This window comes from Nomascus leucogenys, chromosome 6 (assembly GCF_006542625.1).
Source record: "Nomascus leucogenys isolate Asia chromosome 6, Asia_NLE_v1, whole genome shotgun sequence".
In the NCBI taxonomy this organism is placed as follows: domain Eukaryota; kingdom Metazoa; phylum Chordata; class Mammalia; order Primates; family Hylobatidae; genus Nomascus; species Nomascus leucogenys.
The window spans coordinates 76,191,805-76,218,403 of record NC_044386.1 but is presented as its reverse complement, the minus strand read 5'-3'; the positions used below and the strand labels follow the sequence as shown (position 1 = coordinate 76,218,403).

The window sequence follows — 26,599 nt, the reverse complement described above, 5'->3', positions numbered from 1 at the left end:
CCATAGAATACTACTCAGCTATAAAAAAGAATGAAATAATGTCTTTTGCAGCAACTTGGATGGAACTGGAGGCCATTATTCTAAGTGAAGTAACTCAGAAATGGAAAAGCAAATACCACATGTTTTCACTTATAAGTAGGAGCTAAGTTGTGAGTATGCAAAGGCATACACTGGTAATGAGAACATTGGAGACTAGGAAGAGGGGAGGTCAGGAGGGGTTGATGGATGAAAAACTACATATTATGTACAATGTCCACTACTCTGGTGACGGGTGCACTAAAATCCCAGACTTCACCAGTATATAATTTATCCATGTAACCGAGAACCACTTGTACCCCTAAAGCTAATGAAAAAAAATTCACAAAGAAAATGAATACTTAACGTAGTTCAGAGGAATAATAAACAAATCAGTACTAGAGTTTGGAACAGTAAAGAAGTCACATCTGAAAACTCGTCCACATTTTCTGAGCATTAGGCAGAAATGACAGGAAGTTGTGAGGAAAGTTCTTGCCACCTACCAATGCTGCACCAGGCTTAGGTCTCCCAGATTTCTTGGGATAACTCTGTCGGTGGAATTTCCAGCACTGGACAGGTAGGTAGGGAGGACCTCCAGGATCCACCACATGGACAACCACTTATTCCCCAGCCACAAGCCTCCCTTGGGGTAAGCATGAGTCGGCCTGGCTGTAGCATCCATGTGCACCAACCCACTGCACCTTCAGCTCCTAACAAGCTGACAGGATAAAGTTTTTCTTTGCTGGTTACATTTGCTCCTTTATGCCTGTTCTACAGAGACTCACCGTGGTGAACAAAACTATTCAAATATTTTTAAAATAATACCTGAAAAGTCTCTTGAGGTAAGCGTGCCCCTATGCTTCTGAATGGTATCTTCCTAGGAAGACAGGTTTCCCTTCATGTCCCAGGTTGTGTACTTGGATGCTTTTTATACTTTTCCCCCTATACTGTGCGCTGGACTTCCTAGGACATTCTTCCCATTTTCCCACCATACCCTGCATGCTGGGGCGTTCTTCTTGTTTTCCCATCATGCCTTCCATGCTGGGACGTTTTTTCCGCGTTCTCACCACGCCGGGCATGTTAGGGCGTTTTTCAGGCTTTCCTGCCATACTGTGCGTGCGGGGACATTACAGTTAGGTTTTCCCACCATGCCTTGCGTGCTGGGGCATTTTTCACGTTTTCCCACCATGCCGTGCTTGCTGGGGAGTTCTTCAGGCTTTCCCTGCCGTACTGTGCATGCTGGGACGTTCTTTACGTTTTCCCATCATGCCATGCGTGCTGCTACGTTCTTCCTGTTTTCCCACCATCCCGTGTGTGTAGGGATGTTTTTCACGTTTTCCCGCCATGCCATGCGTACTGGGGTATTCTTCAGGCTTTCCTTGCCATACTGTGCATGCTGGGATGTTCTTTATGTTTTCCCAACATTCTGTGTGTGCTGGGATGTTTTTCACGTTTTCCCAGCATGCGTTCTTCAGGCTTTCCCTGCCATACTGTGCATGCTGGGACATTCTTTATGTTTTCCCATCATGCTGTGCGTGCTGGGACATTCTTTACATTTTTCCACCATGCTGTGCGTGCTGGGACCTTCTTCATATTTTCCCACCATGCGGTGCCTGCTGGGGTGTTTTTCATGCGTTCCTGCCATGCTGCATGTGTTGTGAAGTTCTTTGGCTTCTCCTCCACTACTGTTTTCCCCCACTCCATTGGGTGATAATTTAGACAGTGTCTCTCTCTTGTGGGCCCTGCTCTGCCTCTCTGGCCCCCTCTGAATTTCCTTTGCAGGTTTTTTTTTTGGTTTGTTGGTTTCCACACACCTCTTCAATATCTGTGGACTCAGGGGTCTTCCTTTTTGACCTTTTTTTCCTCTCAGATCAGCACTGGCTAGCAGAGCTCATTCCCTCTGTGGCTTGCTCTGTTTTCAGCATGCTGGGATCTGTGTCTCTGCCAGAGGCTCTACCTTTAGACCCATGTGTGCCAGGACCCCTGCACCTATGCTTGATGGATCCCTCACAAGCATCGAGACCCACACCCCCGTCCGGCCCACACGCATTCCTGCAGTGCTGGGTCCTCTCCTTACTGGGCGTCTAGACAGGATTATATTTTCAAATTACACGATGCATATTTTACTAAAATATTCAATAGATTCAGCTAAACACTTCATAAGAAGTTTTTTTTTTTTAGTTTTTCACATGGAAGAATTCAAGAAATCATTTTGGCTTGAGCCCCTCCCTTACAACCTAATGGACCATTTTGATTTGTCACAGAGCTAGCCTGAAGCGTCATTCTTAGAAAATGATATTGGTGGGCCAGAAGTCCTTTAGGTGTGTCCCCTTAAATGTATGTAGATTATGAATCTGGGAATGTTCTAATCTGATTGGGGGTTCCTCTTTTGTTTGGTTTACGTGCCTAAAATTTGGCCATTTAATCCATCAAATGAGGACAATGGGGAAAATTAAGAAGAAAATGACTCAGTGGAGCCCATAACAAAACAATACAAAGCAGAAGTGGCACCTTGAAGCAGAAAGAGCGCATTTAGGCGCTGAATTGATATGAGTGTGCTGGTGGGTAGTTTTGTTACGGGAACACAGAGGAGAGTCTAGGAAATTACAGAGGCACGTAAAAGCAGCAGGGTGGCCCAGATACCTGCACCTAATAAGCTTAGTGCAAACATCTTCATCCCACTGCACACTGCATCTGCCTGTTTCCTAAAGTTATCAGTTTAGATTTTTCCCTTATCGTTGCTCTTTTGATGAATCCACCCGTCACAAGTCTACTAGCAACTAAATGCTTCACTTAGTGCTGTGTCATTTTGCTGTGGACGCACTCCCAGGACCTCTTTACTTTTTTTTTCTTTTATCTACTCATCACTTTTTTCTCCAATTGCCCCAACATTTCAAATGGGGCAAAACTTTATAGTTATTATGTTCTAAAGGGACCAAGAATTACTCAGGATATAGGTACTTCTGTCTTCTTGGGACATTTTCTCTAAAAAATATTAACAATTGCATTTCATGACCCAGCTAGTGTATAAATACATTAGTACTATAGTTTAAATCATTTTCTCTGACCCAACAGTTCATTTTTTTTTTTTTTGCTTCTGAGTTTAGAAGAATTTAAAACAGTTTCATAAGCCCTTAAAAGTATTGTGGACCTTTTTCAGATATCTGGGGTATGAATTATAGAGATAAACACAAAATTCAATGTAATACCCACATTGAAGAACTATCGGGAAAGTGGTGAATTCTTCTATATGATCACTCAAAGCATTCCACGAGTCCTGCCTCTGTGTGGTTTCCCTGCCATCTGTCCAGGAATTAGCTTATACAGCTCCATCTGTCATTTGTAATGCTGTTTTCAAGGACAACCTTTGGATGTACCGGTAACTGTAAGGGATTAAGCATTTCAGATTATTGTATATTGGCAAGCTCTAAACTTTGACACAACTTCATTGATAATGGCCTCTAGTTGTGTTGTATCTTTAATAATGTTGAAAGTAATGTCACATATTTTCTAAAAGCGAGAGGCAAAATACATAAATTTTAATAAGGAACAATTAATATAGTTTAAATCACTCAAACCCAGATCTTTGGAAGGTGATTTTCCAAACTCCCGTCATGGGATCCTCACTAACGTTCTGTGTGAGTTGCCACCCCCTACCTATGTAAGAGGTTCCCGAGGTTCCCAAGGTTCCCAAGGCAGAGCTGGACTGCCTGTGGTCCCTCCCTCCCTGCCCTCTGTCACTCCCCATGGTCGTGCGTTGTCACTGTGCCTCTGACCCCCGCTGTGGCACCTGTGATCCATGGACACTACAGAAAAGACCTTGAGTTCTTGCCAGATGGCCAGCTTCATGGGGATAGGAGCCTCATCTGTCCTGCTGGGGGCTCAGGAGGTGCCTGCACAGACGTGCTGAAGGTATAAAAGCACATGGTCTGTGAAAGAACAGAACCAACGAATGATGCTGCTGACTTATTCCAGGTGGTCTGTGAAAGAACAGAACCAACCAGTGACGCTGCTGACTTATTCCAGGACGTCAGTGAAAGAACAGAACCAACCAATGACGCTGCTGACTTATTCCAGGACGTTTGTGTGTGAAAGAACAGAACCAACCAATGACGCTGCTGACTTATTCCAGGACGTTTGTGTGTGAAAGAACAGAACCAACCAATGACGCTGCTGACTTATTCCAGGACAAATCAACCTAGTGGGGATTTGCTCAACTCTAAAGATACCCTCAGTGGCCGGCCACGCGCAGAGCCCTAGGCAGGCAAAGGAAGCGTGCCGGGAAGGAGATGTACCTGCCTGGGTCCCTGTGGCTGGTCCCTATGCTCTAAGCGATCCCAGCCCTGATGGGCCCAGAGTGCCCTGCAAAGGGCTGTGCTCTCCAGCCATGAGGACACTTTCAGACCGATGGCAGGGACTTAAATGAAGTGTTTAAAAATTCAACTTACCTTTAAATGGGCAAATATTATCATATAGTTTAATGTTTTGTCCCATTCAGTCTTTTTTCACCCTATCTTGGGGAAGGCATCAATCTAGTGGTGAAGACAGACCAAGCCAAGGTTTAGTTAGATGTGGTAGCCTGTTTTTGTTTCTTCCTATGATGGCTTGTCATTTGTGTAAGAATTGGTTTTTGGTTTTCGACATGAAAGAAACAAACGTTAACAATTTTCAAAATCATGGTGAGGAATCCGTGGTCTTTTGTGGGTTTTGTGTTGGGCTCCAGGACCTCTGCCTAAGGTCCTGGAACTCCTGGTGAGCCCCTTCCCTCCTGGGCTCTGGCCCTCCCTGGACCCTGACTCGGGGAGCTGCTACCTGTGTGGAGGAAAGGCCTGTCTGCCATTTCTTTTTGTTTGTTTTGAGACGGAGTCTCGCTCTGTCGCCCAGGCTGGAGTGCAGTGGCGTGATCTCAGCTCACTGCAAGCTCTGCCTCTCGGGTTCACGCCATTCTCCTGTCTCAGCCTCCTGAGTAGCTGGGACTACAGGCACCCACCACCACGCCCAGTTAATTTTTTGTATTTTTTAGTAGAGACAGGTTTTCACTGTGTTAGCCAGGATGGTCTCGATCTCCGGACCTCGTGATCCACCTGCCTCGGAAAGTGCTGGGGTTACAGGCATGAGCCACCACGCCCGGCCTGCCATTTCATTTCCCCTTGTTTATTTCCAGGGCCTGGACTTTGCTGGATTCACTGCACACATGTTCGTTGGGATTTGCCTTGTTCTCCTGGTCTGCTTTCCGCTCCTCAGACTCCTTTACTGGAACAGAAAGCTTTATAACAAGGAACCCAGTGAGATTGTTGGTGAGTACAAGTGCATCCTCATGTAGGCTCAGATTTCATGACCATAATATTGTTGTTTACCAGGAGAACTTCTAATCAGGAAGTATCTGTTGATGGGTTGCTGGATGCTCAATACCGGTGACTCTCCACGTCCGCCTTCTAGTATACACTGTGTTTTCAGGGCTGCTATCATGAGCTGTGCCTCTTTAGTTTCCTGTGAAGTGTACTGTGGTAAAATGTGGGAAGTAATGGCCAGCATGTACAACTCACATGTCATAAACCCCTAAAGCCACATGTGTATGGTACAAATACACTAATATATAGACTGTAGTGCTGTAATAGTGTATCATAGCTTGAGTCTTAAATATGACTGCAAATACAGCAACATAACCCAGCAAAGGAGGTGATGGGCCCTGTCAATCAAGAGCACATGCTAGCCCGGGCGCGGTGGCTCATGCCTGTAATCCCAGCACTTTGGGAGGCCAAGGTGGGCGGATCACCTGAATCAGGTCAGGAGTTTGACTCCGGCCTGGCCAACATGGTGAAACCCCGTCTCTACTAAAAATACAGAAATTAGGCGGGCATGGTGTCACAGGCCTGTAATCCCAGCTACTCAGGAGGCTGAGGCAGGAGAATTGCTTGAACCCAGGAGATGGAGGTTGCAGTGAGCCAAGATCGTGGCACTGCACTCCAGCCTGGGCGACAGAGTGAAACTCCATCTCAAAAACAAACAAACAAACAAACAAACAAGCAGCAGTTGCTGAGCACCAGCCAGCAGGATGAGGGCTTAGGGCCATCTTATCGTTTTGCATTTTCATCACTAAAACACTTTAGTAGATGTTTTGCTGAGATCGTTACTGACTAGAATATATTAGGAACAATAGATTATTTGGGAAACAGGCAGCCTTTCCTTGACGAGGTCTAGAATGTGGATGCTGTGCAGGTTGCCTGGGTAACAGGGGCATCAGGCGACCAGAGCTCAGCAGATGAAGGCGCTCTTCTTCTTCGGGAATTTGTAGAGCTCACGGATTTTATGTTGATCTCTCTCAGCCTTTGTGATTTCGCTGGCCTGTGTTTTACAGGATCTCACTTTGTCTTTGTTCTGGATAAGATACCCAGATTCCATTTCCACATGGACGGCTGGAAGCCAGGACATGGTCCTGCCATACTCCAGTTCCTCCGATGCTGACTGTCCAAGACAGATCTGTGTGACTTTCATGTTATTCAGAATTTGAGTATTTAAAGAATCTTATTAAGAAAACATTGTTTTGCATTCCTCCTCAGGATTCATCTGTCAAAACAAGTTTGTTCTTGGGAATATCTAGTCATCTTACCTGGGGGCTGGGACCTAGTTCAACCCATAACAACTAGTTAGAGGTGTTCAGAATGTTTTATAATCAACTAATATATGCAAAGTAAGATAAATTAATATATAGGTTTCATTTTCTGATGAAAATGTTAGAACCAAGGGAGAGTGAAGGAGACTGTGACCGTGGTGGATAATTGGCCTGTCTCTTGGAGCTTGTGTGTGCACAGCTGTGCCTTAGTGGAGAGCTCAGCTGTCATCCTGCCCAACTATGCCAGCCTCTCCCAACCTCCCTGGTGATCACAGTGACCTGGGACAATTGTTGTATAGGCAGATTTCCAGCGTCATCCCCAGGAATTCTGTGTTGTTGGTAAGCTGTCCTGAAGAGTCTAATCTTGAGATGAATTTGGGATACACAGATTTAGATACATAGAAAATAATCTCTGTAATCAATTCCTCACCGTTCCTGACTAAGGAACAGAGAAAAGCTTTGAGGGAAGTGGGGAGGGATGGTTGGAAGTGGACACACCTGGTGATGCAGGAACCCTATGGCAGAGCTAAGACCGGCAGTGCAGGGAGGGGTGATTGCTCTGTGCCACTGTGGGGCCTAGAGGGCTCCAAATTTGGAGTGGTTGGTAAAAGTGCAGATTCCCAAGCCCCACTCAAGAGATCTGAGTTTAGCAGGCCTGTGGTGGTGTACAGAGCATTGTCAGAACAGGCTTGGTTATGTTGCAGTGAAAAAGTAACCCTGAAATCTCAGTGACTTCCAGAACTGTGTTTTCTTCCTCGTGTTGGCTTTGTACCCCCCGCGCCCTCCCCAGTGGACTGGCAGGGGCTCTGATCATCATCTGTTCTTAGAGTCCTGAGCGGCTGGCCTTGAAGGCAGAGAGAATAGCATGGGCCCACTCTGCCATCGAGTGACACAGGCAGGCCCCACCCAGTCACAAGGGACCAGGACAGGCCAGCCTGCCAGGTGCTCAGAATGGGAGAGAGCATGACTTACATGGTGAAAAGAACAATAATCACCAGAGCCTATCCCTCTGATCACCAGATGTTCAACTCTTGCTGCTTCTTGCTGATACTCTGTTTAGCATTTTGTATTTGTGTACATTAGGGATCTTGATTGTAGTTTCCTTTCTTGTAATGTCTTTTTTTGTTGTCCTTATAGGAGGAGTACGGAAATATTTCCTCATCTTCAATTTTTTGGAAGAATTTCTGTAGAATTGCTATTACTTTTTTCTTAAATGTTTATTTGGACATTTATAGGCCTGGATGTTTTTGTGGAAAGGTTTTTAACTGCAAATTCAAATCCCTTAATATACATACAGGAATGGCTATTCAAGTTATCTGTTTCTCCTTGAGTGTTGACTGGTAGTTGGTGTCTTTCAAGGAATTTGTCCATTTAATCTAAGTTGTTGAATGTATTGTTATAACATTTTTCATAATATTCTTTCATTATCCTTTTAAAGGCTATCAAATTTTTGATAATGTCATATCTCTCATTCTTGATGTTGATAGTTTGATAGTTTGTGTCTTCTGTCTCTCTTTGGTTGGTTTATCAATTTTATTGACCTCAAAGAACCAGCTTTTGATTATATAGATTTTTCTCTAGAATTTTTTTCTCTTTTAATAATGTCTGTTGTGCTCTTTATTATTTTTTTTCTGCATACTTTTGGACTTACTTATTTTTTTCACTGGTTTCTTAAAGTGGAGGCTGAGGTTATTGATTTTATGTACATCTTATTTTCTCATATAGGCCTTTAGTGCTCTAAATTTCCTTCTAAGTATTACTTTAATGGCTTCTCACTAATTTATTAAATATTTTATTTCATTTTCATTCAGTTCAAATTATCTTATAATGCATCTTTTTATTTCTTCTTTGATCCTTGGATAATTTAGATGGTTTATTTACCTTCCAAGTATTTGGGAAAGTTTTTGCAGTTACCTAATTTAGTTCCACTGTAGTAAGAGAATATATTTCATAAATCTTGAATCGTTTAACATTTATTGAGGCTTGTATGGCTATAGAATGTGGTCTACCTTTGTAAACATTCTGTGTGCACTAGAAATGAAAATGTATTCTGATCTTGTTAGGAGGGATGTTCAGTGATGTCAATTATGTAGCTTAGGTCAGATTGGCTGATAATGTTATTCAAGTATTCTATATTCTTGCTGATTTTCTGTCTACTTGTTTTATTAATTATTGAGAGATGGATACAGACGTGTCTAAGGGTGATTATAGATTTGTTTATTTCTGTTTGTAATTCTATTATTTTGCTTTATGCATTTTAAAAGTTTACTATTAGGGCATATAAATATTTCGGATTGTTCTTTCATCTTGATGAATTAACACCTTTATTATTATAAAAGCAATCTTTGCAATCCATGTTAATATTCTTTGCTCTGAAATATACTTTGTTGTTAATATAACAATTTCATTTTTCTCTTGACTAGTGTTAGTGTGGTATGTCTTTTTCCATCTTTTTACTTTTAACTTATTTATATCTTTAAAGTACAGTTCTTGTAAGCAGCATATATTTGCATCTTGCTTTTTTATCTACTCTGATAGTCTCTCTTAGACTATTTATATTTAATGTGCTTAGTGATGTGATTGAATTTAAGTGTAACATCATATTATTGTTTTATATTTGTGCTTCATTATTACCCTTTTCTTCATTTATGCCTTCTTTTGAATTAATTGAGTATTTAAATATATTCTAAACTTTCTCCTCTGTTGGTTGTTACTTTTTTGGGCTTTAATTCTGTTTTGTGATTTTAGTGACTATTATACCACTAACTTTGAGTGATATTATACTACCTAACATACAGTAGAAGAACTTAACACTAGTATAGTTCCATTTCTCTCTTTCTGGCCTAGGCTGCTTCTCCTGAGATTCCTAGCTCTGAGCTCACTACTCTAGGCTTCTCTGGAAGCCATCACCTCCCATGTGAGAGCACATCCCACATGGCACTTTCTTTGCCTGTTTGAAACATGTATGTGGCCACTCTAAGTAATACCATCAGAAGTTGGTTGAGAAGCTCAGAAAGATAGAGGCGATAGAGAGGTAAGAGATGGGATATCTGATGATGTCTCCTAGTAAGAGGCTAGAGTGGCAAAGACAAAGAGTTGAAACTTATATGGCAGAATCAGAGCTCACAGTGGTGCTGGGCATTTGGGGTTTTGACTCTTCTCTGAAGATCTTTGACATCTTTAGCTTTATTCTACAGGCCACGGGGAACTACTGGATATTTGAAAGAAGGAATTTATCTATCTATCTTCTATTTATCTATCTATAATCTATCATCTAATCTAGGAAATGATCTAGGAAGATGACAGCTAGATAAATATCAGTCATCTTCCTATCATCTGAGAAATAGATTTGTTTTATTATTTTAATTAATAAATTAAAAAATTTTTAATTATTTTTATTTTTATTTATTTTATTTTATTTCTTAATTACACTTTAAGTTCTGGGATGTATGTGCAGAACGTGCGGGTTTGTTACATAGGTATACACATGCCATGGTAGTTTGCTGCACCCATCAACCTGTCATCTACACTAGGTATTTCTCCTAATGCTATCCCTCCCCTAGCCCCCAACCCTCCGACAGCCCCCGGTGTGTGATGTTCCCCTCCCTGTGTCCATGTGTTCTCATTGTTCAACTCCCACTTATGAGTGAGAACATTCAGTGTTTGGTTTTCTGTTCCTGTGTTAGTTTGCTGAGAATGATGGTTTCCAGCTTAATCCATGTCCCTGCAAAGGACATGAACTCATCCTTTCTTATGGCTGCATAGTATTCCATGGTGTATATGTGCCACATTTTCTTTATCCAGTCTGTCATTGATGGGCATTTGGGTTGGTTCCAAGTCTTTGCTATTGTGAACAGTGCTGCAATAAGCATACGTGTGCATATGTCTTTATAGTAGAATGATTTATAATCCTTTGGGTATATACCCAGTAATGGGATTGCTGGGTCAAATGTTATTTCTGGTTCTAGATCCTTGAGGAATCGCCACACTGTCTTCCACAATGGCTGAACTAATTTACACTCCCGCCAACAGTGTAAAAGCGTTCTTATTTCTCCACATCCTCTCCAGCATCTGTTGTTTTCTGACTTTTTAATGATTGTCATTCTAACTGGAGTGAGATGGTATCTCATTGTGGTTTTGATTTGCATTTCTCTAATGACCAGTGACAACGAGCTTTTTTTCGTATGTTTGTTGGTCGCATAAATGTCTTCTTTTGAGAAGTGTCTGTTTGTATCCTTTGCCCACTTTTTAATGGGGTTGTTTTTTTCTTGTAAATTTGTTTAAGTTCTTTGTAGATTCTGCATATTAGCCCTTTGTCAGATGGATAGATTACAAAAATTTTCTCCCATTCTGTAGGTTGCCTGTTCACTGTGGTGATAGTTTCTTTTGCTGTGCAGAAGCTCTTTAGTTTAATTAGATCCCATTTGTCAATTTTGGCTTTTGTTACCTTTTTTTTTTTGAGACGGAGCCTTGCTCTGTCATGCCCAGGCTGGAGTGGAGTGAAGCAATCTTGGCTCACTGCAACCTCCACCTCCTGGGTTCAAGTGATTCTCCTACCTTAGTCTCCCAAGTAGCTGAGATTACTGGCGCCTACCACCATGCCCAGCTAATTTTTTTGTGTTTTTAGTAGAGTCGGGGTTTCACCATATTGGCCAGGCTGGCCTCGAACTCCCGACCTCAGGTGATCTGCTCGCTTCGGCCTCCCAAAGTGCTAGGATTACAGGCGTGAGATAGATAGATGGATAGATAGATAGATAGATAGATAGATAGATAGATAGATAGAACAAATGGTGTTTTATGATTAAGCAGTGGCAGGTTTATAGGAAGTGACTGTAGTTAAAGGTTACTAAGGAATAATAAGAATTAAGAAATGTGAGAAGGTGAGGCCTGGACAAACAGGTAACCTAGGACAGGAAGAAGCAGACAAGCCAAGAGCCGTGCCAGCATATCCTGGGCGGCTCTTGAGGCTCACACTGCCCTAGCATATGTTTATTTTGATGTATCTTATATCTCTTCCCAGTTTTGGAAGGCCATCTTGTAACTTAGCAATTAAATTTTATCCTTTAGTATCAAACACAGATCTGTGACACAATAATGTTAATGTGGAAATATAAAAGAGAATGACATTGACAAGACCAGGATGACATTTCAGTCTTGTGTACCTGGAGGAGCAATTGCATTATATAAAAACTAAGAAGGTAAGGGTAGGAGAGAAACTTCATGGGAGGAAGATAAAGTGTTTAGCTATGAGTTTGCAGCACAGGGTTCAGAGGGAAATATTGGGTAGCCAGCTGGGTCTATGGTCTTGGACCTCAGCAGAGTAGACAGGGTGGGGAAATGACAGAGGAGGTGCAGAGGAAGCCTGGGAACTGATACATGGACAGGTTTTGGTAAACTGAGTTCTGGGTGAACCCTTCTGGGCAAAATCCCTCCCGACTAAATTCCTTCATAATTTGTATATTACATTTCACAACTAGGAATACAAAAGTGTACTACCTGAGTATTAATGCGTGGGTTGACCTGAGTGGAGCAGCACTTCCTTTTTGATTTTATGGGTTAGAAGGCAGGTGGGTGCTGGGTGTGCATGAAGGTGGCTGAGGCTCCACTGGAGAGTAAGCACCTGCAGTAGTTGCACAGGGACTGGAAGGCCGGCTCCACTAACATAGCCTTGGTTCCCAGGCTTTGCTTCTCCAAACATAAAGGCATGGAGAGACTTCCAGCCTGCACCCAGGGGCTGGCACCAGAGATGAACCATGCAGGTGTGTGAGCACTTTGAAGCTGATCAGCTGCTTCAGAAAGTGGCCCTTCACCGTGATGCCTTTAGAGAATGGCTGGAAAGTCTCTGGTACTTTATGGACGGGCTTTTAGCAAGATTTAGAGCACTGGATGAAATACTGGCTCTGTCTGAACTTACATTGGAGACCTTCCACAGATGGTGTTTTTGTGTTCAGTGTTTCAGAGAGTGAGTTCATTAGTTTTTTCCTTCACTTCCTCTTCCCCTTTCTTTTTGTGTTATCATAGCCTCATAGGTGGTTTAACGAAGTGTGAGACTTTTCAAGAGGAAATTATGGATCTGTTTCTCTGAAGAGGCCTTTGAATTATACCCAAGTTCCTTTTATTTTAGTAAGCTACAAAGCATCCATATGCACTGAATGAAAACATATTATGTGTCTTAGTTCTAAAGGTTTTCATCTTGGTAAGGCTGAAGCTTTAGAAATGCCATGTGCTAACTGAAATAGTTCTGGTGCTCCCAGGCTCTGCGCATTCTCTCTGAGTCATGACATGCTTCGTTTCCAGACTGCCTCCCTCTGCCTAACTCATCTTTGTTGTTGCAGTAGGTCTGCGACGCAGTGGGTGATGAGCACTCACGTACTGAACAGAAGGGGCTTAAAAGGTGGCGTTTTCCCTTTCCACTGAACCCACGATGTTCATGCTGCTTCCCAGGTCTTTGGGTGATCGCCATGCCTTGAATCTGCCCTGAGCTGCTCTTCCAGTGCCCCAGCGCCTGCTTGAAAGGCTTTGTCTTTTCATCCTATCTTTAATTCTTGTGATAGGCAGTGTGGAGCATTGCACATAAGGGGTGGTTCATGAAAATATTGTGCTTTCTTATATTCTTTTAATGGATATTTTGAGAAACATATGTAATGTTTTTAACAGTAAAATAGAGGTTAAATGTAGGTTTTCATGAAATATTTGAATATCTTAAGAGGCAATGAATTGACACATCATTTCCTCTCTACTCTTCTCTATCAGAAGGTGTCTGAATTCAGTGATGGGTGAAAATTCTGCTCATTCTATAGATTTCAGCATTTCATCAGGTTGTCTACCTCTCTTTCTTGCCTGTGTCAGAGACAGCTCAGTGGGGCCTGGTTGGAGGGTGCCTCCCTGTCTTCTGCTGCTTACCAAATGCCCTGCTGGAGAGCCCTGAGCACCTTCTCCTGAGAATTACACTTGTGTTTTCAATTTTCACTAGATCTGCTCCTGAAAACCTTCAAAGATTGGGCAATGTCTAGATTTTGGCTGGAAGCAGATCCGAAATATTTCCTGCAAGAAGGGGAAAGGTTGTTGGGCGCTAGCTCTAATGTGTTTGTTCAAGAAACGAATTTATTCTTCACTGAAAGGGTTGAAATTGCATTACTTCACTTTTGTGATATATTTTTTTATTATACTTTAAGTTCTAGGGTCCATGTGCACAACGTGCAGGTTTGTTACATATGTATACATGTACCATGTTGGTGTGCTGCACCGATTAATTCGTCATTTACATTAGGTGTATCTCCTAATGCTATCCCTCCCCCCTCCCCCACCCCACAACAGGCCCTGGTGTGTGATGTTCCCCTTCCTGTGTCCAAGTGTTCTCATTGCTCAATTCCCACCTATGAGTGAGAACGTGTGGCCTTTGGTTTTTTGTCCTTGCAATTTGTGATAATTTTTAAATGTCGGCTTTGTCATCTGGGCTCCATTGCAATAGCTCGGGTGCTGAGAAGCTCTGGGTGACCCTGGGCTACCTGCACGTCTCGAGTCTGTGTCTGCTCTGTCAGGCATCGGCTGTGTGGGGAGCAGAGGAGGGTGTTGCTGATGTCTGAGGTCATGGGAGACCCAAGCTTTGCCTTCCTTTCTCTGTAGAACTGAAGCACGAGATTCATGTCTGGCGCCTGACTGCTCAGCGCATCAGCCCGGCCAGCCGCGAGGAGACTGCTGTGCGCCGCCTGCTGCTGGGGAAGGTGCTGGCACTGGAGCACCTGCTCGCCCGGAGGCTGCACACCTTCCACAGGTACCGGGGGGGGTCCTGCTCAGACTGTGCTTGGTGTGCAGCAGAACATTCCATGGCCCTACAAAATAGCGACACTAGCTGTATACTAATGCGTGATATTTAGGTGACACACGCTGTGCTAAGCCTCTTATAGTACATTTTATCTAACCCTCACTGAGCTCTGCAGGGGGTACACAGCCGAGTTTAAGGACAAAAAAAAACACAAAACCAGAGGTTCGGAGAATTTGAGCAGTGTGCCCAGGGTTGTGCAGCTTGGAAGGAGTGGCGCTGGGGATGGAGCTCACACTCTCAACCACTGGGCTGTCCCATCTCTCCACATTGTAATTGTTGCATGACAAAAACCAAAAACCATTAATGTAAAGACTAATCTGACAAACTATTTTGCCAGCAGTTGATTTTCAGGCACCTGAAAGAATACGAAAGCCCCACTCAATTTGTTTCCTGGCATTCGTTGTTAATCGAAGCTGAGACTTAAAGGGTAACCATGAATTGGTGGTTTTTCTCCTTGCTGTGACATGGTGCTGAGTTCCAAGCAGTCTTTGTTCAGGAAGCTCAGACAGAAGAAGCAGGAGCCTGGTGACCCCCCAAGGGATGCTGAAGCTGAAGCGTCCCCACAGCTGAGCTGAGAGGGGGTGGAGATGTCCATCTAGGCAAGGGGAAATGTGAACCCTTATGAACAAAATCTAGAATGGTCTTGCATATTGCCATTCGCTGAGCTCTAAGGGGTCACCCTGCATGGGTGTCTCAAGGTCTGGTCTGTTAGTGGGAGGATTCACAGGCAGTCACACGGAGTCCCACATAATCCTGGGATGAAGTGCTGGCTCAGTGCCATTGGCTTCATCCCCGGCCCAGGACCCACCTCGCCCAGTAATGGTGGAGCAGCAGGACCAGTGTCCTCAGGCCACAGGGAGGCCCTGAGTTGGAGGCTGGGGAAAGAATGACCAACTTCAGCAGCAGGCACAGATCTTAAAGGAGACACTTCATAAACTGAAGATGGAATAAATTGTCCTGGTGTTGGGTGTTAAAGACACACTCAGTGCATCTCAGGTTACAAATGTGAGGAAATATGTGGGCTCTGAGGCTCACCACGTTCCCATCAGCTCCTCTGGTATTAGTCACACAGGAGGAAACAGACCTGGGGAGGGCGTGGCTTCCCAAGGCCACACAGTTGCTGAGAAGCAGATTACCATGAGGGTGTCCTAAGGCAAAGTCGAGCTCTGCAGGTTTTATTTTATTTTATTTTTTTTTGAGACGGAGTTTCACTCTTGTTGCCCAGGCTGGAGTGCAGCGGCGCGATCTCGGCTCAACGCAACATCTGCCTCCTGGGTTCAAGCGATTCTCCTGCCTCAGCCTCCCGAGTAGCTGGGATTACAGGCATGTGCCAGCCCGCCTGGCTAATTTTGTATTTTTAGTAGAGACGGGCTTTCTCCGTGTTGGTCAGGCTGATTTCGAACTCCCAACCTCAGGTGATCCACCCACCTTGGCCTCCCAAAGTACTGGGATTATAGACGTGAGCCACCACGCTTGGCCTGCAAGAGTCTTATTTTTACATTTTCTTTTTAAAAATTGTCCTCAGAATCATTCGACTCTGTCTGCTGTGATTTCTTACGACCCAGACTGCCTGTATGGTCAGCCTCCTTTGATACTAAAACTGCATTCTTCATTGTGCAGCCCCTTTTCCCTAATTGGTGTGGGAGGAAGTCAGCCAGGAGGGGTGGGCTGAGTCAGAAACATGAAAAAGGAGAGGCAAGTGGGAGCCACTGAAGGGGCTGAAACAGGCAGGAGGAGACCACCCCGGCAGGAGCAGCACAGACAGAAAAGCCTTCAAAGCCGATCTTCCCCAAATGCTGGCCTCAAGTGATCCTTCCCCTGTGGCCCCCCAAAGTCCTAGGATTTCAGGCGTGGAATTGATCATCGATTGATAAAAATCAACATTAAAGCAAGTGACATTTCTTTTACCATGTTTTTCTTTAGTTGGTTGTAATAGTTGTACAGGTTCAGTGCCCTCATTTTGGAAACAAAGAGATTCAGGACCATAGAAGTGTGCATAAAGAGGAAAATAAAGAGGCTGACGGTCGCTGCCCTCGTCCACACGCTGGTGTGGGGTTTTCATGAAGCTTCCCGTGTGCAAGGTGTCACACGTACCTCCTCACGCACACTTCTTTCATCGTTCGGGTCATTATATGTATTTTTTTGGGAAAATATAGAGTGAGCACCTTTTCCAGCCAACAAATGAAGCCCCACCGGCCCCCCATGACTAGTCCTGCCAGGCTCCATGTCGCAGACTGCGTCCAGGCACGAAGTGCTGGGGGCTGCTGCTCTGCGATCTCACCGTGCAGCGTGACCGGGGAAGTAATGAGTCTCTTCTTTTCTGTTTTAGACAGATCTCACAGGAGGACAAAAACTGGGAGACCAATATCCAGGAACTCCAAAAAAAGGTACCCAGCTTTCTTTTCTCAGGGATTTCTGATTCACTTCTCCAAGAAGAGAGTGAGTGATGCCTTTTCCTTCCCTCACATGACTGAACGCCGTTTCTCTTTTTATTTCTGTGGTTATACACAAGACGTTGTGGTTTGTGTGTATGAGTGGATGGGGAAAAATGATTTCTGGATACAGCAGGCTGATTCTGTGAGGACGTGGAAAGCGAACATTTTATAGAGCCTTTCCCTGTCCCTGCATGTTGCAGGGCCTGCCCTCTGAGCGGGTGTCCCTGACCACCAGCCCTCGCCTGGCCCGGAAGGGCAGGCCCAAGGTTCACACTTTGCAGAGGGGAGACCGGCGAGGCATGCTGCGTGAAGTGGAGCAGCTTTAGGGACAGACATAGGATGTGTGAGTGTCCTGCCGACGGCTCTGACTTCTTGGGGCAGAGCTTGTTTTGTTTTGTTTTATTTTGTTTTTTGGCTCATTCTTCCATGGGGGTGGACTTTCTCAGCCCATTTATGAACACAGAGGGCCCCTTCCCAGTAGAGAGAGCTCTGCTCAAGATCTGCTAGGAGTCATTTGCATCTCAGTGACATTTCAAATCCGTGCAGTTTATTTTCTAGGGAGAGATTGAATACCCACTCTAACTGTGATGGGCACACTCTCCATGCGAGTCAGGTGTTTCCTCACAGGGCTTCAGCACACCTCACATTTATCATGCTTATTTTCCATAAAGATGTTGGATGCAGTCTGATGAGGTGCCTCAGTGCCTTCACACTCTGTCCCGTGTAGATGGCCAGGGTTAGAAAAGAAAGGTGTAGCTATGATACTCTTGCAGGCCCCAAGTTCATACAGATTATGCCTGCCTTGCTAGACTGTGGTGTTTTAGTCATGAGTTGGAGAAGAACTGTGTGCCTCTCTATGCACCTGGATGAGGACTACGGTGAGATGAAATGGAGAGGTAAGGCTTGGCAACTTCCCTGTATCACATCTAAGAATTCTTACAGAAAAGACCCTAGGGGTGTGTGTGTGTGTGTGTGTATGCCATGGAATACTACTCAGCCATAGAAAGGAATGAAATAATGGCATTCACAGCAATCTGGATGGACTTGGTGACCAGTGAAGTAACTCAGGAATGGAAAACCAAACATTGTATGTTCTCACTTATAAGTGGGAACCAAGCTACGAGGACACAAAGGCATAAGAATGATATAATGGACTTTGGGGACTTGAAGGGAATGGTGGGAGTGGGGCGAGAGATAAAAGACTGCACATTGGGTACCGTGTACACTGTTCAGGCTATGGGAGTACCAAAAATCTCAGAAATCACCACTAAAGAACTTATCCATATAACCAAACACCACCTGTCTTCTGGAAACCTATTGAAATAAGAAAAAAAAAAAAAAAAAAAGGAAAAAAAAGAAATGACCTCAGGTATCCAGAAGGAGCAAATTTGAATGATACCCCCCAAAAACCTCCACTTCCATGAGCTGCAGGATGCTGGAATGCTCTTTGACCTGCCTGCTCCTCCACCTCCGATCTTTGCATTGGCTGTGGCAATAGCCACTTTCTGTGGTTGCTGCAACCTCAGGGAAGGTTTGCAATGCCACCCCTCACGCCTAATGAGAACCCACATCACTCTCCTCTGAGCATTTCAAATCTTTTTCTTGCCATGCTCCTTTGGCCCTAATTCTTCAGCACAGAATCATGTAGGAAAATCGGTCTTCCCCAAAGGGGCAACAGGGAAGCTGAGAAGGGGCTGGCCCAGCCATGAGCTTTTGCAGTGGGCAGGGAGGGGCAAATGCTCACCAGTGGCCCCATTGCACATAGCGGAGGGGCTGTGTCAGTTGTTGTGACACGGAGGGGCTTGCATATGTTTTTGATGGCAGCAGCTTTACGTTTGTGACCAGAGGAAGCAAGAGAGAAAATCTCTCTGTAGCTCTAGCTCTAGCTCTACCTCTGTGTGTCTATATCTATGTCTATATCTGTCCAAATCCAGATAGCTATAGATCGCTATGATGGTAGATATCTAGATCCATTGACAACCGTCATCATTGCTGTCTCCATCTATCCACCTTGACAGATTAGACAGATGGGTAGACAGGTGTGCTGGTGGGACCAGACTCAAGAAAGGATCCGATGCTTGCCAGGTGTGGTGGCTTACACCTGTAATCCCAGCACTTTGGGAGGCAGAGGTGGGCACATTGCTTGAGCCCAGGAGTTCAACACCAGCTTGCAACATGGTGAAACCCTATCTCTACTAAAAATACAAAAACTAGCTGGGCATGGTGGCGCACACCTGTAGTCCCAGCTACTCGGGAAGGAGGCTGAGGTAGGAGGATCACCCAAGCCTGGGAGGTGGAGGTTGCGTTGAGCCGAGACTGTGCCACTGCACTTCAGCCTGGGTGATAGAGTGAGACTCTGTCTCAAAAAATGAAAATAAAAATAAAAATAAATAAATAAATGAAAGAAAGAAAGAGAAAGGACCTGGTGCAGTTTTCCTTTCGCACAGTGGGCCGGCATTCACATGGGGACCTTGTTAACAGGGCAGGCCAACCAGCTGCCCATCTGTGCGTGCTTCCCTCTGCTGGCCCCACGCAGCCATGGCCTGTGGAGCACAGTACCCTTGGGGCCTCATAGGGAGAGCCCCATCTTGTGCTGACTCCTAGGTTGATGGAGGCCTTGCAGAGGTTGAGGTGCCTCAGAGCCCGCCCTCCCCCTATGATCGGGTGGATTCTCGTAGGTGTCATCCCTGCACTAAGAGTGCACCCCCTGCATTCCCAGGGCCTCGTGCATGTCATGTGAAGAACATGGCCAGAGCCTTATCTGGGAGTCACAGTTTCGTGAGAAGGCTCAGCCTCCTTGCCCTGCCCGCATGCTTGGCGTGGTAGGGAAAGGAACAGTGAAGACAGCATAGGCCCCTGTAGAAACGCCCCGTCATCCTCTGATACCTGCTGGCCAGGTGTTTCATAACAGGACTGTACTACTGTTGACATCTGCTGTATTTATCTTTCATAAAGGTTTTGAATGCAGTAATCCTGAATCTGTACGGGTTTCCTTGTAACACAGTACTTTGTCATTTTCTTTCAAGTTTGAGAGGTTACACTTTTCATCCTCGTGAAATCTGTTGTGATTCCAGTTGTGTAGGTTATGACGCACTGCAGGAGTCAGAAGGTTATGCAGAGTAAATGAGCTGTGGTTTCTCTCTTACAGCATAGGATATCTGATGGGATTCTGCTCGCCAAATGCCTGACGGTGTTGGGATTTGTTATCTTCATGTTTTTCCTCAATTCGTTTGTCCCTGGCATTCATCTTGATCTTGGTGAGTCTAATTTAGCTTTAGTTCATAGGCTTTGTCACATTCTGGATGGGAAGGTTTCAGAGCCTGTTCCCAGACACTGACTTTTCCCACAGGCAGCCAGGCTGGTGGGAGGCCAGAGAGGGCTGAGATGGAGGGTGGGCAGCCTGCCCTGGGAAGAAGGGCGCCTTTCCTTTTGGTTTCCTGGGCAGGAGGAAGGGAGAGAGAGATGCATCTCCGGCCCCGTAGACTCTGTGCCATGGGTCCTCAGCTCCTCCAGGGATGACCACAAGGAGGAATATAGAGTGGGCGCTGTCCTGTCTATTGTAGTTAATAACCACATCTTTACGTGGTTCCCAGAAGAGACGGAGCCACATGGGCAAGGCCAGCGCTACCGTCTGTGCCGCCTGCCATGCCAGTTAGGTGACAGCCTGTTCCGGAGTTCAGGAGAGCCCTGGCGAATGGTCAGCGCTCTGCAGGGCCCACTTGCCTTGTCTGAGGGTGCATCTGGCACATGAAACTGTTCTCCCACCGTCCACCATTGGTTTCTCTTCTCCCACGTTCACCACACCCATGGCTCTGAGACCTCTCCACTTCCTCTAGCCTGTGTCGAGGCCAGGACCTGTCCCCACCTGAGATGTGGCTCTCTCAGGGGGAACTCACCACAGAGCTTGTCAACCCCTGGCCTCCTCCACCCTCCATAAACATTCTCCACTCTCTTAGGCGTTTCTTATCAATTTCACAGTTATCTCCATTGGTATCCTTATTGAAAACAAAACAAAACCCACCCCACATGAAAGTGTAGGTTTATAAGAAGCATAAATTTGAGGTGGTGTCACAGACTTTTCTTTTACCAAAGCTTTACCCATAGTTTTCCTTCAAAAGTGAGCTCTGCTAAGATGGTTAAAATACCCAACTTTTATCTTATTTTATATAAAGCCTTGGTTCACTGTGAAATTTGAGGAGTGCAGCTGCCATAGAAAGTGAAGCCTCTTCATTTTGTAAAATAAATGGATAATGCCGCAAGCTTCAGCGATTCGCACCACATCATTGCTTCCGGGGTTCCTGGAAACCATCAGACATTCATGGGCTGGAAGCTGGGTTTCCTTTTCTCTTATGTAAAAAAGCTACATTTCTAGATTCTCACACAACACATGATGTATGTGCTTTTGACTAGAGGTCCAGCTTTATGTTATGTATTCGCAGCCCCTCCATTTCTTTCTCTTGATAATCTCAAATCCAACTTGCCAGGTGGCCTGGGCTTGGTTCAAGCTGGCAGGTATTATTTATCCACACCTGAGAGCTGATCTGCTTGGAATCCTGATGAGGTAATGATCCAAAGCTGGAGTGGTAATGATTTTGTGAATTTCAATTGTATTTGGTGGATTACATCTAGAAATTGCTGCAGTGTAATTATTTTTAATTACACCTCAGGCCTAATGTAATTTTAACATTAGAAACCTTAATGACTACAAGAATGTTAGGTGGTCACCACTGGTAATTAAACAAATTTAAAAAACTAGTGTTTTGTGGGCAGAGAGGTTCCATTAGGTGTTCATAGATAATTTTGCTCCTAATTTTATTTGAGAGTCTACTTTAGAGGAACATAGCAGGCATTTTAAAAACTAAAAAAACACAAGAGCTTGCATTCAATTTTATTAACATTGGGCAACAGTCTTTGTATTAAAAACAATACTTTAATACTTAAAGTCACATCTTTAACTATATGGACATAAAAAATCTTGGTTACTATGAAACTTTTAGCCTGGAAGTCACATTTTGTTTACAAAATGTCTCATCTCCTTTTGTGTGGTTGTTACATCTGTGAATGATGAACATGTTTATTTTCTGCTTTTAAATCCTGTTTTGTTTTTAGTTGGGGCTTGTGTTCAGGTGATTATATTTGCATATTCATCAAGATAGGTTAGGTTGACTAGGAGAGAAGTTTGATTGGCATGTATTTTAATGGAATACAGTTTCCTTAGAGTTATAAGAACTTTTCTGATAGAACAAGGGCAAAATGGATACAAGATCTTCCCAGGTCTTCAGCCAGTAGCAATGTGATCATTTATCTTTGGTGAAGTTCTGTTTTCTTTTTAATTTTTTTTAAATGTAACAGTGTTTTTTAAAACTTTTTTGAGACAGAGTCTCACTATGTTGTTCAGGCTGGAGTGCAGTGGCACAATCTCAACTCAGTGCAGCCTCTGCCTCCTGGGCTCAAGCAATTCTCCTGCCTTAGTCTCCTGAGTAGCTGGCATTACAGGAATGCGCCACCACACCCGGCTAATTTTTGTATTTTTAGTAGAGCTAGAGTTTCACTATGTTGGCCAGGCTGGTCTCAAACTGCTGACCTCAGGTGATCCTCCTGCCTCAGCCTCCCAAAGTGCGGGGATTACAGGCATGAGCCACTATGCTTGGCCAGAAGTTCTGTTTTCAATGTGTCCTGCTGTGTAAGTTGAGCCTTGTTCAATGTGATGTCATATAATATGAAATGATGTCATATCACAAGATGTACATCGTGTAACATGTGACATCATCTAATACAGTGCACACACTGTACACTACATGACATTATAACACAATGTAATTTCATAAAACACAGGGTGCTGTCATATAAAAATGTGCATTGTGGAACAAAATTTGACATCAGATAACATTCCTTCATTTAGGAATCCTAACCTAGACATAGCATTGACTCTTTTTCTTTATTTTTTTTTTTATTATTGTAGAGCAAAACTGACTTTTCCTTTGGATGTAGCGTTCTATGGATTTTAACACATAGATAGGTTTATGTAACTGCCACTGCAGTCAGAGCACAGGACAGCTCCATTATAGAACTTTCTCAGCTGTCCTTTTGTGGCCACCCTCCCCCGGTCCTGGCAAGGACTGATCTTGTCTCCATCACTATGGTTTTGTGTTTTTGGGACTGTCATATACATGGAATCAGATTGTACGCTACCTTTCAAGACTGGCTTATCTCACGCAGTGTAATGCCTTTGTGGTTCACCCAAGTTGCTGTGCGCATCAATAGTTCATGTTTGGCCGGGCACAGTGGCTCATGCCTGTAATCCTGGCACTTTGTAAGGCCGAGGAGGGTGGATTACTTGAGCCCAGGAATTTGAGACCAGCCTGGGCAACATGGCAAAATCCTGTCTCTACAAAAAATACAAAAATTAGCTGGGCGTGGTGGTGCACGCCTGTAGTCTCAGCTACTTGGGAGGCTGAGGCAGCAGGATTGCTTGAGCCTGGGAGGTGGCGGTTGTAGTGAGCTGAGATTGCACCACTGCACTCAGCCTCAATGACAGAGGCAGACTCTTTTTTTTTTCAGAAAAAACAAACAAACAAACAAAAACCCAAAAAACAAAAAAACTACTCCAGATGCTTCTGAGCACATGGTTTTCTGTGAACTTAGGGTTTTATTCTCTGGGTTAATTTCCTTCTCTTGAGTGGCACTGCTGTGTCATACGGTGGGTATAGATTTTATTTTAAAAGCAACTGCTGCCCTGTTTTCTAGCGAGGCCAACCCTGTCACGTTCCCACGGCATGTATGGGAGCTCCAGCTGCTTCACACCCTTGCTGGCATGTGGCACAGTGAGAATCCCCCTGAAGTTCCACAGGGGGATTATACAAACCTTAAATATATTCTTGTGATTTCTTTCCTCGTCTGTCCTCTGACCTTCCCCTTCCCAGCTAGACTCAAGGACATGGTCCGTGTGTCTGCATTTCCCCTCCCTGGTGCCTGGTGCTAATGCCTGGTTCATTAGTAAAAGCAAGGTGTAGGTTTACAGGATGCACCAACAAACTTCTCGTTGCTGCTCACAGATTCCGTCTTAACTATTGTGGGAATTTCCTTTGTGGCTGACCCAACCTGGGGCACAGCCTGAGGCAAAAGCTCATGTGTGTGTTCTTCATCCGGGAGCATCCCAGAGAAGAGGAGTGAGGGATGGGGGCCGGGCAGTGAGGAAAGCAAGCGCAGGCACCACTGCCCCAGCATGCTGGCCTTTGTGACGGGCCACTGGGGCTCCATCCTGCAAGGCTGTCTGAGTGGAGGTACCAAACGCACCTCAGGGCTGTCTGTGGGGTTGAGTAGAGCAAGAAGGAATGTTTACTGGTTGATGCGCATGGCCCATTGGTCACAGCTCCTTTCCGTGGGATGCCAGAGTGCATGTGTCCAGCTGCATGTGCTAAGGCCATGCGACTGCACCCGAAGGGCAGCCCAGGTGGAGAAGGCATCAGGGGCATGTGCTCCAGGGCAGACCTGCCAGGTGCATCTGTGTGAGGGTTGTCGGGCCACACGGAGCTGGCTGCGGTGACAGACAGGAGAGCCCTGAGGGACCCAGGGGTGTGCAAGAGGTGGCACAATGGCAAAGAAGGGTGAGCAAAGGCCAGGGTCACAGTTCACACCCATCTGGCAAAGAGGTGGCTCCCAGTGTGCAGAGACCATCACCTCACAGCACAGCAGGACCAAGCCCAGTCTGGGCGCTGGCTCCGCAGAGGTCTGCAGTCCCTGCATGAGCCCTTAGTGCCAGATGGGTTGTTTCATAGGGGCCAAGGGAGAGCTTTCCCCTTGGGCCTCTCGAGTTTTGCTGAAAAACCAACTCACAGAAGACAGAGTAATAGGAGAAAAGGCATACACATTCATTTAACATGTGTACACAGGAGCCTTCAGAATGAAAACCCAAAGATACAGGAGAAATTGTTCATGTTAAAGCTTAGGTTCAACCGAGTATGGACAGCCATGTAGAAATGGGATTGGAGGAAAAGTGTATGATTGGGTACTGACAGACTGAGTGGGAAACCTGGCAGGGCCTGTCTGTCCAGAGTCTTCCTGGCCTCTCTGAGTGGCACTCCTTCCTTCTGAGTGTGGGGCAGGCCCCTCTCTAGAATGGGGGTTGTAGGACCTACAGTCAAACAAGGCAGGCCAGACAGTTTCTTTATGGCCAGTTTTCACACAGAAAGGCAGAGGGAAAATGAGAATAACACTTTAGGTTTTATGGCTGGCTTTGGAGAAAAGGGTTCTGGTTTTGATGACCTGCGTTGGGAAGGAGGGATTCTAGTTTCTTTGGCAGTCTCGGGGGAGAATGGGACTGAGAGATGGGCAGGCAGGAGGAGGGTGGAGAAAACTTTTCCTTCTGATAAAACAAAACTTCAGCCGAATTAAATTTAAAGGAGTTTAATTGAACGATGAACAATTCGCAAATCAGGCAGCCCCCAGAATCACAGGAGATTGTCACAGAGACTCCAGGGGTGCCTCGTGGTCAGAACAAACTTATAGACAAAAAGGTAAAGTGAGGTATGGGAATCGGAAGTGAGGTACAGAAACAGTGAGGTTGGTTACAGCTCGGCAGTTGCCTTATTTGAACACAGTTTGAACATATAGCAGCCTATGAGTGGTTGAAGTATGACTGCCGGGATTGGCTGACACTCAGCTATTGTTAGAGGTGCATACTATTAAGTTAGGTTTTCACTTTGTCTGGCTATTAAGCTAGGTTACAGTTCATCCACAAGGACTCAAATACAGAAGTACAGAGTCCTCCTCAGGCCATCGTTAGCTTGCTTTAACACTTCTGAGGCCTTCATTTTGGGGTATTGCTTTCTGAGCCCCAGAAGTTTCAAAATTCAGATTTTTTGTGTGTGTTATAGAAAGATAATTCAGTGAGCATACTGAATTTTGGATATAATGTAACACACCCTGAGAGGTTCAGGGCCAGCACCCTGTCATCCGAGCATGATTTCTGCAGTGAAACATGAATATTTACACAAAGTGAGACAAAGACTGCAAACAACTTCATTCCTATTCAAGTCAGGGTTTTTTGAATTTTTTTACATCAAAATATGTAGAAAAAGTTTGCTTTTCTGAAATTAGGGTTTCAAGATTGTGGATAACTGATTATGAACCCGTGAAAAGAATCAGCGAGGCAGGCTTGAAAATGTTATCTTTGGCCTTAAAATTCAGAGCCTTGATGAGCGGTTTCCTAGGCCTCCTCCTTTGATAATTAGTTCAGAATGTACCCCAGATTCTCTCATGATGTGTTTGATTAGATTTCAGTTCTGGAAAATTTTCCATCATTATTTCCCTGATTACGGTTTTGAAATTGCTGGTCTTCTCCGTGTCCCTTGGTGTCCCTCTGGTTGAGCGATTTTATTGTTGTCTTTGTGAAAGTATTTTTAGCTACAAATAAAGCAATCTATTGGATCTGTCTTAAGCAAAATAGAGGATTATTAGAATAATAACAGGCTGACAGGCTCCAAGGACACTGGGGCCTCTTGGGGGCAGGCTCAGGAAGGAGGAAGGGTCCGGACAGAGAGTGCCCACCCGCCCTGGCATCTGCAGTGCTCCGCCCTCAGTTCCTTGCTTCTCCGCAACCAGTTAGCACATCTTTTTTCTGCTCATGGCAGAATAGTGGTTGCCTCATAAATTTCCCAGTTTATAGGACCTCGATTTCAGCCACACACAGAGAAAAGGCTATTTTGAATC

At 44.8% G+C, this 26,599-nt stretch overlaps 1 protein-coding gene across 2 annotated transcripts in view; it reads left to right on the top strand.

Moving 5' to 3' along the window:
- The window catches only part of OCA2 (OCA2 melanosomal transmembrane protein), a 333,437-nt gene that overhangs the window by 123,091 nt on the left and 183,747 nt on the right, over positions 1 to 26,599 (top strand). For both annotated transcript variants that reach the window (XM_030813816.1, XM_030813815.1), the window contains 4 exons: positions 5,180 to 5,312; positions 14,255 to 14,402; positions 16,783 to 16,840; positions 20,037 to 20,145. In XM_030813816.1, the coding sequence (XP_030669676.1) occupies positions 5,180 to 5,312; positions 14,255 to 14,402; positions 16,783 to 16,840; positions 20,037 to 20,145 (448 nt within the window). The remainder of the gene's footprint in view (positions 1 to 5,179; positions 5,313 to 14,254; positions 14,403 to 16,782; positions 16,841 to 20,036; positions 20,146 to 26,599) is intronic.